The sequence below is a fragment of the Mesocricetus auratus genome, unplaced genomic scaffold, assembly GCF_017639785.1.
Source record: "Mesocricetus auratus isolate SY011 unplaced genomic scaffold, BCM_Maur_2.0 Super-Scaffold_100038, whole genome shotgun sequence".
In the NCBI taxonomy this organism is placed as follows: domain Eukaryota; kingdom Metazoa; phylum Chordata; class Mammalia; order Rodentia; family Cricetidae; genus Mesocricetus; species Mesocricetus auratus.
Window position 1 is genome coordinate 7,076,746 of NW_024429216.1, and position 12,013 is coordinate 7,088,758.

General features: G+C 46.8%; 1 protein-coding gene across 2 annotated transcripts in view; it reads left to right on the forward strand.

Moving 5' to 3' along the window:
- The window catches only part of Samd4b (sterile alpha motif domain containing 4B), a 36,920-nt gene that overhangs the window by 7,498 nt on the left and 17,409 nt on the right, over positions 1-12,013 (forward strand). Inside the window, exon 2 of one of the 2 annotated variants that reach the window (XM_040734312.1) lies at positions 7,508-7,909. In XM_040734312.1, the coding sequence (XP_040590246.1) occupies positions 7,714-7,909 (196 nt within the window). In that variant the 5' untranslated portion in view covers positions 7,508-7,713. Of the gene's footprint in view, positions 1-5,470; positions 5,476-7,507; positions 7,910-12,013 lie in introns of those variants that run through there. The other variant, XM_040734313.1, reaches the window with a different exon arrangement.

Genomic DNA, 12,013 nt, shown 5'->3' on the forward strand with positions numbered 1-12,013 from the left:
AACCTCTGAGCCATCTCTCCAGCCCGCCAATGGAGATTTACGGAAAGCTTCAGCATATGAATAGTGCCTTCTCCTCTAAGTAATTTTTCCCATCTGTAAATGGAGGCTGACTATTCATGTCTCATAAATGTATGTGCCATTGCTGGGCGGTGGTGGCACATGCCTTTAGTCCCAGCACTCGGGAGGCAGAGGCAGGGAGATCTCTGTGAATTCAAGATCACCCTGGTCTACAAGAGCTAGTTCCAGGACAGCCTCCAAAGCCACAGTGAAACCCTGTCTCAAAAAAAATAATGTATGTGCCATTTATGTGCTATGTATGTTTGTGTTGATAAGGATTATATTGCAGAGTGTTCACATGCTAGGCAAGCACAGTACCCCCCCCCCTTCCCCCAATCCTTACACACACACACACACACACTTTTCTTTTCTGAGATGGTTTCTCTGTGGCTTTGAAGGCTGTCCTGGAACTCGCTCTTACAGACCAGGCTGGCCTTGAACTCACAGAGATCCACCTGCCTCTGCCTCCTGAGTGCTGGGATTAAAGGCATGCGCTGCCAATGCCCTGCTCATATGTTCTTAAATTAAATCCTAAGCACCTGAGAGGCTGAAAGAGGGGGATCTCAAATTCAAGGCCAACCTGGGCTCTATAGAGAGAACCTGTCTCAAACAAACAACAAAAACAGGCGTCTGGGGATGCAGGTGAAGTCACCTGTGGAAGAACTGTTAGCGTAGAACCTGTGAGGGACGGTGTAATGCAGGAGAGGAAGTCATTGGGCTAGCTGCCTTCTGTACATCGTTTCATCTCAGTCTTCTCGCAGCTTCCTGGAGGAGGAAGCTGAGTTACTTGCCAGAAGTCATAGTAGCAAGTATCAGTGGGAAAGCTAGGATTTGAGCCAGCTCACCTGACTACTCAGTTCTAAATGAAGAGAGCTGACTGGGCACTTGTCCTGTCTGTGGACCCCTTCTCACTTTTGGAGTCCAGGGAAGAATCCTGGGGGAAGTTTTCCCTAAAACCTCTCAGCTGTTTGTTTGGGTCCATTTTTCATTTCTGGGGTTTGTAGATACTTCTCAAGAAAGTTACACATTCTAAATCTGGCCAAATGCCAGCAGTGTTGAGGACGTCTGGAGGCTTGCTATATACTAAGCCTTCTTTCCTGGCTTTCCTCAAAAGTGGGGAGAGTCAGGTTTGGCCGTGTGAAGACAGCGAGACCAGAGGAGTAGTGAATGCAGTTTTGTATTTAAGTACCCAAGACTATTTTAAGTAATAAAAAATCCAGTTTAAACAGGCCTAAGGAATATATTTATTGGCCTCTGGAACTAAAACGTCCAGTCCAGTAAGGAGGCTTCCGGCTCTGTGGACTTAGGTCTTCACCCTACAACTCTTGAGGATGTTCCATGTATGTCGGCTTCATTCAGAAGCAGGTTAGCCCCACGGTAGCAGAAGTAATAATTGATAACCTAGAGCTATTTTCCTCAGTAGTTACATTGAAAGTTCCAAGAGAGCTTATCCACTTCTGCAGCCAAGAAAGAATTTGTTCAAGGTTAACGCATTGTTAGAACCAGAAGATGGTATGGCCGTTTGATAGATGAACCCATCATAGTAAGATGGATAGTACTGGGGAGGGAAAAGGAGAGGGACCTGGAACTGACTTGTGAAGCAACCTTGTTTCTTATCTAAATTTAAAAAAAAGAATAAAAAAAATCATTATTGATTAAAAAAAAAGAAAAATATGAATAGCATACCAAATTATAAAGTTGATTTCCACTTTTATAACAAAAAAAAAAGATGGATAGTACTACCATGAGGTGCCATGGGAAAGTTGATGCTGATGCCTTCCTTATCCAGGTGCTGGCTCACTGCAAACAGGCACCTGGGTGGGATGGGGGGGGCAAGGCCCTCTGTCCTTAGTGAAAAGGGGGCATCCATTTAGTGTCTCTCTCTCTCTTGAGACAGGGTTTCTCTGTAGCTTTGGAGCCTATCCTGGAGCTTACTTTGTAGACCAGGCTGGCCTCAAACTCACAGAGATCCACCTGTCTCTGCCTCCTGAATGCTGGGACTAAAGGCATGTGCCACCACTGCCCAGCTCTATTTAGTTTCTTCAGTTATCATCTATATGCAACACTCAGCATCTTTCTGTTCTCAAGATAGATCACTTTTTTCCCCCTTTTTTGAGGTGTGTGTGTGTGTATGCATGGGCACAACATAGCAAGAATTAAGAGATCTGAGAACAACTTTGGATATTGGTTCTTGCCCTCTGCCTTGTTTGGACAGGGTTGCCTCTTGTTCACCATTGGATGTATTGGGCATTTGAGCTTCTGGGACCCTCCACACTCCACTTCTTACCCTGCTGTGGGGATTAGTATCATACAGGGTTACCGCTTCTGACTTTACCTGGATTCCAGCAGTCTGAGCTCAGATCCTCAAGCTTATATGACAAGTGCCTTACCCCCTGAGCTATCTCCCTAGCCCAAGATCAGTACTTTTAGGTTGTGCTTGTTTGTTTGTTATTGGATTTTTTTTTTTAGATAGAATCTTGCTGTGTAGCCCAAGTTGGCTATGAACTCATGGCAGTCCTTTTTTCATTGTTTTCCTTTTTTTTAAGGGTTTTTAAGGGTAAGAGTGTTTGCCTGCTTGTATGTATGTGCACTACAAGTATTTGTGGAGACTGAAAGAGGCCAGTGAAGTCCCTGGAACTGGAGTTACAAAAGGTTGTGAGCTGCTGTGTGGATTCTGGGCATCAAACTCTTTGATCTTTGGGTTTAGCTAAGGGATGATTTTTTTTCACAGTTTTTTGTTTTGATTTTTCAAGACAGGGTTTCTCTGTGGCTTTGGAGGCTGTCCTGGAACTAGCTCTTGTAGACCAGGCTGGGCTGGAACTCACAGAGATCCGCCTCTGCCTCCCGAGTGCTGGGATTAAAGGCGTGCGCCACCACCGACCGGCTTCACAGGTTGTTCTTATGAGTGGATATGTGGAAGCCTTAGTGCCCATTGTAGACCATCAGAGCCCGGCTCCATCACAGTGTCCTCCCCACCAGATGTCCCTTGAGCATCTAGGTGGCTTGAAGATACAAACTACAGAGCTTTGGGGCTGGGGGAGGGGCGTTAGTCAGCTTCTAGTCTATTTCCAGCTTGTTTCAAGGACCACGGTCACAGTGTTTTGCGGTTTTGTTGTGCTGTGTAGTAGGTCACAGTTGCTGTTTTAACATGAATTAGTTTCCAACGTTTAAAAATAGGGAATTTTAAAGTCAGATTTCCTGCTGTTGTATTAGAAACAAAAAACTGAAGACCTAATAATATGAATCTATTCCCACATGGCAACAGTTGATTAGAGTGGAATAGTGTATTCCGCTTTTAAACAGCCTGTGTACTTTGTAGCTCATTGTAATCCCCAGTGGCCAGCTCTGTTCAAAGCCTATCCTTGTGAGCATCACATTTGAGACCTCATTCTGTCCCAAAGCTTTGCTGGCAGAAGCTAGATTGATGTTTAGTCAGCAGCTATTGGGGATATATAGCCTTGTTGCTTCGGAAAATAACAATCCAGTAAAAAAAAAAGGTGATAGAAATGTGCACAGTTTTTGTCTGAGAATTTGGTCATCTTTTTGCTGTAAATGCTCTTGCATATTAAACCTCCTAGATGTTCCGCCAAAACAGTAGCATGGTCTAGTATGGAATGAGCTGTCACCCAGTGGAAGAATCTCCACTCTTCCAACAGCCAGGCAATTATTACCTTCTCACATGGTGGCCCGCTCCATCCTTGGTCAGATACATTATATAGAAAGTTGTTCTTTTTTCTTTTCTTTTTTTTTCTCGAGACAGGGTTTCTCTGTGGCTTTGGAGGCTGTCCTGGAACTAGCTCTTGTAGACCAGGCTGGTCTCAAACTCACAGAGATCCGCCCGCCTCTGCCTCTCGAGTCCTGGGGTTAAAGGCATGAGCCACCTCCACCCGGCTTAGAAAGTTGTTTTTATGTTAAAGCAGCTGGTACCTCCTTGGGACCTGAAGCCACGCAGTGTTGGAGCAGGGAGGGCAAATACGCTTCCAGGCACCAAACTTCCATTCACCCACCCTGCATCCAGGGCAGCATAGTGCTCTCTTGCTGTAAGTAGAAAGAAATCTCAGAGTGAGTGAGAGAGAGAGAGAGAGAGAGAGAGAGAGAGAGAGTGTGTGTGTGTGTGTATGTTGGAAGGTATTCTCTGTATAGTCCTGGCTGGTCTTGAACTTAGAAATCTGCCTTCTGAACACTAAAATTAAAGACTGAAAATTCTTTCTTTTAATGTCAAAAAACAGTGTGCACTTGTATCTAGTGAAATGGTATAAAATTTACCGTATTAGTAATTCCCCTGTCTCCCCAAAGTAACCCTTCTCAACCACCTAGAGTTCATCCTTCTACATGTGAAACACTAGTGGTGCATTATATTTAGCTTTCTTTACAGGTTCTCACTTTGTATCTCGGATTGACTTGGAACTCATAGCAATTCCCCTGCCTTAACTTCCTGGAGGCTAGGATTGCAGACAGCTACCTCTCATGTATCTCATGCTGTCTCTTCACTAGGTACACTCTTACCTCCCCTTGCATAGCATCTGACTCAGTTTATTAGTTATACCTACTGATAGATATTCCCATTGAACTAGGTATGGTGGTACATGCCTGTGATCTTGGCACTCAAGAGAGGCTAAGACAAAAAAGATTGTGGTTTCATACCAGCCTGGTCCACATAAACAAGACCTTACAGATGGCTCAGTGGTTAAGAGTGTATACTGTACTTTCAGAGGACCTGAGGTGAGTTCCCAGCACCCACATCAGGTGGCTTACAACCTCCAGCTTCAGGGAAACTGAAGCCTTTGGCCACTTCAGTACCTACATATGCACAAGTGCTTGCATGCAAGCAACTACACACACACACACACACACACACACACACAGTTTAAAGAAATCAGGCAGTAGATAACAAGGCAGACCTTTCTTTATATTTGCTTTTAAAAATTGTGTCTTGGCCCCAACTCACCCCAGTGTTTTGGGTTTTGTCTTGTTTTATTCTGAGACAGAGCCTCATATACATATAGCCCTTGATATACTAGAACTCAAAATATAGACAGGCTGGCTTCAAATTCAAGAGATCCATCTGTTTCTGCTTCCTTGGTGCTGAAATTGAAGGCATGTGTTACAGCTGTCTGGGTTTGTTTTTAAAGTACACCTGGCCAGGCATTGGTGGCTCACACCTTTAATCCCAGCACTCAGGAGGCAGAGGCAGGGGGATCTCTGTGAGTTCGAGGCCACCCTGGTCTACAGAGTGAGTCCAGGACAGGCTCCAAAGCAATACAGAGAAACCCTGTCTCGAAAACCCCCCCTAAAAATATATAATAAAAAAAAAGTACGCCCTGGCATTTGCCACCAAGCCTCAGTTTCCTGGGACCCACATGATCAGAAGGGAGAACCAACTCCCACAAATTGTCCTCTGACCTTCACATGTGCTCTGTGGCATGTGCATGCATATAAAGGCATTTACACACAAAGTAAATAAAATGTAGGTTTTTTTTTTTAATGAATAAAGTACTGTTTTAGACTCAGGCTGACTGAATAGCTTGCATTGTGATGAGAAATAAAATCAACAAACTGTATTTCATAGTGTCATTTTTTGTTTGGTTTGGTTTTTTGAGTGTTTCTCTATATTGTTTTGGAGGCTGTCCTGGAACTCTCTGTTGACCAGGCTGGCCTCAAACTCACAGAGATCCGCCTGCCTCTGCCTCTGAGTGCTGGGATTAAAGGCATGTGCCACCAATAAATACCCAGCTCATAGTGTCGTATTTTAAAGAAACCACTAATACAATTGAGTGGCCATGTAAGAGAAACTGTCTCTGAGGAAGTGATAATTGTGCTGAGACCCAAGCAACTTAAGAACTAGCCTGTGAGGGAAGAGACTAGTGAGCAAGAAGGAACTTGATGTGTCATGAGACTGGAGAGACAATACAAGTCAGGCAGGGTACTTTTGGCCAAGGTAAATTTGGATTTATTTAGATTAGCTACTTTACTTTAAAATGACTGGTGGGAGACCTGTGTGACTTGGAGCAAAGTTCACTTTCATTCTTTCCCTGCTGTTTCCATCTTAAAGAACTGACAGCTGTACAGTTTGTTCTCTTTGGAGATCCAACAAGGTTCTTCAAGGCATCCCGGTCATATGCAGGTATCCCCAGCAGGTCAGGATAATGGGAACCATGCCCTAAAGCCTGGGCCCTGCAGGTTCTATACACCATAGGTCTGTGTATAGAGTTCTTGGTTCTTGGGCAGCCCTGGGGGAATGGATCTGAGGGCACTGGTTGCAAGAGACAGATGGGGAAATGTTGGGTGGATACTTTAAGCTCCAGACATTTGAGAAAGGCCTCAGAGGAGTGTCTGGAAACAAGCCAGCTGAAAAACTAGACCTGCTGTTTGCCCATTTCAAACAACTTCTGTGTACTCCTTGCTTAAGAGGAATTTGGACATTTTCTTGTTTGAGTGTCTTTACTTTGTTGTTGTTATTGTAGACAGTTTCTCTGTCTACTCCTGGAACTCGTTCTGAGACCAGACTGGCCAGCTAACAGATACCTGCCTGCCTCTGCCTCCCTGGGATTAAAGGCATGTGCCAGCACTGCCCAACACATGTCTTTGCTTTTTATTCTGCCCGGTCTCTTCAAGTTGGCACTCTGTTGGCTCTTGGGTAACAATCTGGTGTTCTGAAAATCAAGGGGACTTCCACTTCGGAGTTTTGGGCTGAAGCTGACTGAAGAGGAAGGCTGGGGGTAGGGGTGCTTTACCTCATAGTAGAAAGGTAGAGTCTTAGAGCTCAGCCAAGCCTATTACAGAGTGAAGAGCTGTGTTGAGGGCATGGAATTCCTTCATGGTGGTAATCTTTGGACAGGTCTGTCCGTGTTCATGCGCTAGGGGCTCACATTTACCAGCTAGTTTGTGACTAGTTATCTGCTGTCAGCATGTACTATCTGCATACCTGGGATCTCGTGGGGTTACCATCCCACCTCCCACCCTTGAGCCAGAATTGTGGGCTTTAGTTTGAAGGAATTAGGGTCTTTTCTGTTGGTGAACAGTCACCGTCCAGCCCTAAGAGGAGGCAGCCTGAGACTAACAAGGTCAGATGTGCTCCAGGTCACATGTCTGCTTTGTCATGTCACCTTGAGCCAAGCCTTCATTCAGATCTTTTCCCAAGTGCACATCGTCTCTTCCTTCCTGTTTCTGAACACCCCTCTGACTTAATCTTTGATTTGGGTCAACCTTTTTTGGCTCTGTGCTGTCCAGTTGTAAGGCAGTTTTTTCCCTTAGTGTCTGAGGGTCTGGTCTTAGGGTGTTCCTGGGTCTGCAGTTGGAGAGGAGCTGGTTCAGTGTTTGCTGCTGGCTTCATCTTTCTCCCAGAAACTCAGAACAAACTCCATGAAACATGAACAGGGCCCTCAGCCCATATTTACCATGACAGTTTCAGCCCCTGCACTCCCTCTGATCCCTTTGCTTTCTTTTCCAGGAGCCTGGAGAGGTGTGGCTGGACCAAGACCTCCCCTGATGTAAGCAGGCTCCCTCCTCCCCCCACCACCCGTTGCCACCACGCCAGGGGACATCCTCAAGCCCTGGCCCTTAGGGGAGAGAGAACAGGAGTCCAGAGCCGAGACCATGTGACGGCGCTGGCCCTTGCCACCGCCGTCCCCCAACCCTGGCCCCAGGCCTGGCACCATGATGTTCCGAGACCAAGTAGGCATCCTCGCTAGCTGGTTCAAGGGCTGGAATGAGTGTGAGCAAACAGTGGCTCTGCTGTCGCTTCTGAAGCGGGTCACCCGTACCCAAGCCCGCTTTCTGCAGCTCTGCCTGGAGCACTCGCTGGCGGACTGCAATGATATCCACCTGCTGGAGTCAGAGGCCAACAGTGCTGGTGAGTCTCTGCCCCTAGACATGGGAGACCAGTGGGGAGAGCAAGAACAGGTGCCAGGTGCCACAGAGACCAACCAACAGCAGTACTGAGAAATGGATGCTCTGTGCTTGTCTGGTCTCCTGGGGCTGCGTTGTTGTCAGCTGTCCTCAGGTGTGAAATGGGGATTCCCAGGAGGGCAATACAAACTGGAAACTGCCCATGTAGAGGAAGGATGGTGTTCGGTAGCTTGTATGAGCTGCCAGAAGGAACAGGCAAGTCATGAAGTGACCCGGTAGAAGGTGAGTGATGGTTTGTTTTCCTAGCTCTAGCACACCAGAGCTAGGGAGGATCTCAGAACTCATAGAAGAGGCTTTCCGTGTTAGCCTTCACCTCCAAAAGTAGATTGATTGCAGGCTGTGACAGCTTAAAGCGAGTTTTGGATATAGATGTAGTCCTGCATGTCAGTTCCCTAAGTACCAGTAGATGTACTCTGTCCACTGAAGCTGGCACCTGGACGGCTAGGCCAGAACAGTCAGTCAGTCCAGAGAATCATCTCAAGGGCTACTGTTAAAACATAAGGGCCTTCTGGGTCTTGACGTATACATAGCTCGACATAGCAGGGTGCAGAGCTGCGGATCTCAGTGACACAGGTGGGCATGGAGGTCAGAGAAGGAGTAGAGTTGTGGATAACCAAAAAGTAGCTGCGAAGGGAACCAAGGAACCACTTGGAGAGTCATTCTTTTCTTTGTGGGGGGTTCGAGACAGGGTTTCTCTCCTGGCTCTCGCTCTGTAGACCGGCTGGGATTAAAGGCATGTGCCACCAGTGCCTGGCTCTGCAGAGTTTTCTTGTTCTTTCTACCTCAACTTCATAACAGCAGTTCCCATGGAGCCCTTGCAAACCAAGTGCCCCTTAACCTGTGTCAAGCCCTTCGGTAACTCTTGAGTCACATTGCCCAGACTGAAATCATAGTGGTTAGTTGCCATAATTGTGCCTCAATTTCCTCATCTTTAAAGATGATAATTCCACCTATGTTTAGGGTACTTATGAGGAGTCAGTGAGTTCATGCAGGTGGAGTTCTTCCCACAGTGCCTGGTAAGCAGTAAATACTCAGTAACTATCAATTGTTTCTATTGTCAGTCACACTTAATACTCTTCAGAACTACCCTATGAAATTAGTACTGTTATCACCCTATTTAACAGTGAGGACTCCAGCATGGGTTGCTAAGATTGGGATTTGGAGACCCACAGAGCTGCCTGGCCTCTGTTAACTCCCCAGGCCCAGTCACATAGAAACATGCTTATTTCTTACTGAGTTGGATGCATGAGCTGCAGAAGCATCATGAACAACAAAAGATGGTTACATAGATTAGGAGTCACGTGGCCTGATGCTCAGGCAGGCAGACAAAGAGCAGTCAGAGCCCAGCTTAGCTGCACAAGGCTCAGAACTCAGCCGTCTCCCATCCTTGCCAGCCTCCCCTCCGGGAAAAAGGGCTCCCTGCTCTGGCGCCAAGGATGGAGGTGTGTGTAGTGGCTCTGCTCACCCTGGAGAGGTGGGGTGGTGTTCCCAGCTTCATCACACCCCACTCCCCTACCCTGAGCGCCAGCCTTACCAGGTCAGCTGTGTGCTTTGTGGCTGTTGACTTACTAGAGCACTTTCAGTATTTTTGTTGTTTTCAGAACTTCCAAGTACAACCAGTTGATACGGAAGGTTAAAAGTGGGGTCTCTTTTCCCTGGCCTCATGTTTTATGAGATGATCTGTGCAATATGAATACGCGTTCTTCTAGCTTTGCCATGTTATAGGTTTGTGGGGGGTGTTGTTTGTTTTGAAACAAGGTCCCATTTTGCAGCCCTTCCTGGCCTAGAACTCTATATAGACCAGACTGGCCTCAAACTCAGAGATTTACCTGCCTCCTCTTCTGTTCAGGGGTGCTGGGTACTGGGAACACTTGACCCTTTTTTTATTAACTAATTAATTAATTTTTTGGTTTTTTGAGTCGGGGTTTCTCTGTGGTTTTGGAGGCTGTCCTGGAACTTACTCTGTAGACCAGGCTGGCCTCAAACTCACAGAGATCCGCCTGCCTCTGCCTCCCGCATGCTGGGATTAAAGGTATGTGCCATCACTGCCTGACTTTTTTTTTTTAAATAGTTATTGTTTTGGTTTTTGAGATAAGGTTTCTCTATATAACAGCCCTGACTGTCCTGTAACTCTCTGTGTAGAACAGGCTGGCCTCAAACTCTAATATCTGCCTGCCTCTGCTTCTCGAGTGCTGAGATTAAAGACATGTACCACCACTACCACCACCACATCTGTGGGAGCCTTGAATGCTTCTTCCTAGTGAATGTGAGGGCCTATAAAGAGATGGAGCCAGGCGTTGGTGGCGCACGCCTTTAATCAAGGTCTGCCCTGTTGGCTACGAGTAGATGTGCCAGAGTGGACTTAGCCATTCTGAGCATTCTACTTTCTTTGTGGAGGAGGATCCATCATATGCTAGAGTAATAGCTCTCAGTATCTAATGCATAGTAGGATGTAGTTGAGTGCAGAGAGATTGCTCAGCAAATGTGAAGCTGTGGTTCTATCCTCAGCACTAACAAAAACAAATCAAAACAATTGGTGCCCTCCTCATGGTTTCTGCTCCTTTTCTGCCTTCCCCAGAAAGATTCACACTTACCCAACCAGCTAGATCTTGAGTTCAGCTGGCCCACCTAGTCCTCAATTAAGAGGCACCTGTTCCAGTGAAACTTCCAGTGGAAGTTTCTCTGACTCTAAGATTGCCTCAGATCAGGGGGCATGAGCAGTAAGGCAGAGACCCTGCTGCTTCCTCCCGTTCTCCAGTGCCACCTCTGGGTTTGGGTCTCTGCTGTCCCTCTTCATAGATAATTCGGGGATAGAGAAAGGTTGACCTTAGTATGTTACAGTCCCCTAGGGACTTTCCAGAAATAATGGACCTGGTATTCTCTTAGCTGTAACACTCCAGGGTTGGCTCTAATAGTCACCCAGTAGAGAAGCAACAGGCTGGTTGCTGGCGCTGCTCCTGATTCTGGGTGTGTCCAGGAAGGTGGTGAGTGAGCAGTCATGTGAATGACTACCAGAAGTAGGGAAATGGGTTTACTGCCGTGGCAGGGAACTCCAGCCCAAGCCTGCCTCACCACTTAAGCATCTGGGAGGGCATGGGGATGTCCCTAAGGCCAGCTAGCCACATGGGTTTAAGGAAGCAGAATCCAAGGTGACAGGCAAGACCAGAAAAGAAAAGGACTCCAGGCCCCTGAGCAGGAAAGAAGAATGTCTTAGTTTGCCTTCTGTTGCTGCGATAAAACATTGACCAGAAGCAACTTGGGGAGGGAAGGGTTTATTCACCTTGTAGCTTGCAGCCCATCCTGAAGGGCTGTCAAGGAAGGAGCTAAAGCAGATGCCACTGAGGAACACTGGCTTCTTCCCTATGCTTTGCTGAAGCAGATACCACTGAGGAACACTGGCTTCTTCCCTATGCTTTGCTGAAGCAGATGCCACTGAGGAACACTGGCTTTTTCCCTATGCTTTGCTGAAGCAGATACCACTGAGGAACACTGGCTTCTTCCCTATGCTTTGCTTGACCTGCCTCCTTACACCACTCAGGGTGACCTGCCCATAGTGGTCTGGGCCCACCCACAGAAAAATGAATCAAGAAAATGTCTCACAGCCTTGCCTATAGGCCAATCTTCCGGAAGCATTTTTCAGTTGAGATTCCTCTTTCCAGAAAACTTCTAGTTTGTATCAGATTGTCAAAAAACAAGCAAACAAAAAACCCAACAGCTAACCAGGACAGAGAGGCCTGGGGTTCCCACTTATCCTCATCCCTATTCTCCCAGTTCTCCTCTGCCATTTGGAGCTCTAACAGCAATCATGGCCCTCTTATCCTCTGAGTGTACCTTCCACATAAGGGTGTTCCCGTGGATTCCCATGGTAGGAGGAGACTGAGCCTAGGCAACTAAGATCTCATGTCTCTCATCCTGAGGCTTCCTAGGCTACATTTCTTGCACTTCTTCCCATGTCCAGTCCTCTGAAGTCAGTCCCCATATCTAGCAGATTTAAGTTTCTCCCTCTCTGGCTCCCTGAATTTGGGTGGGGAAACTGAGGTCAGAAGGG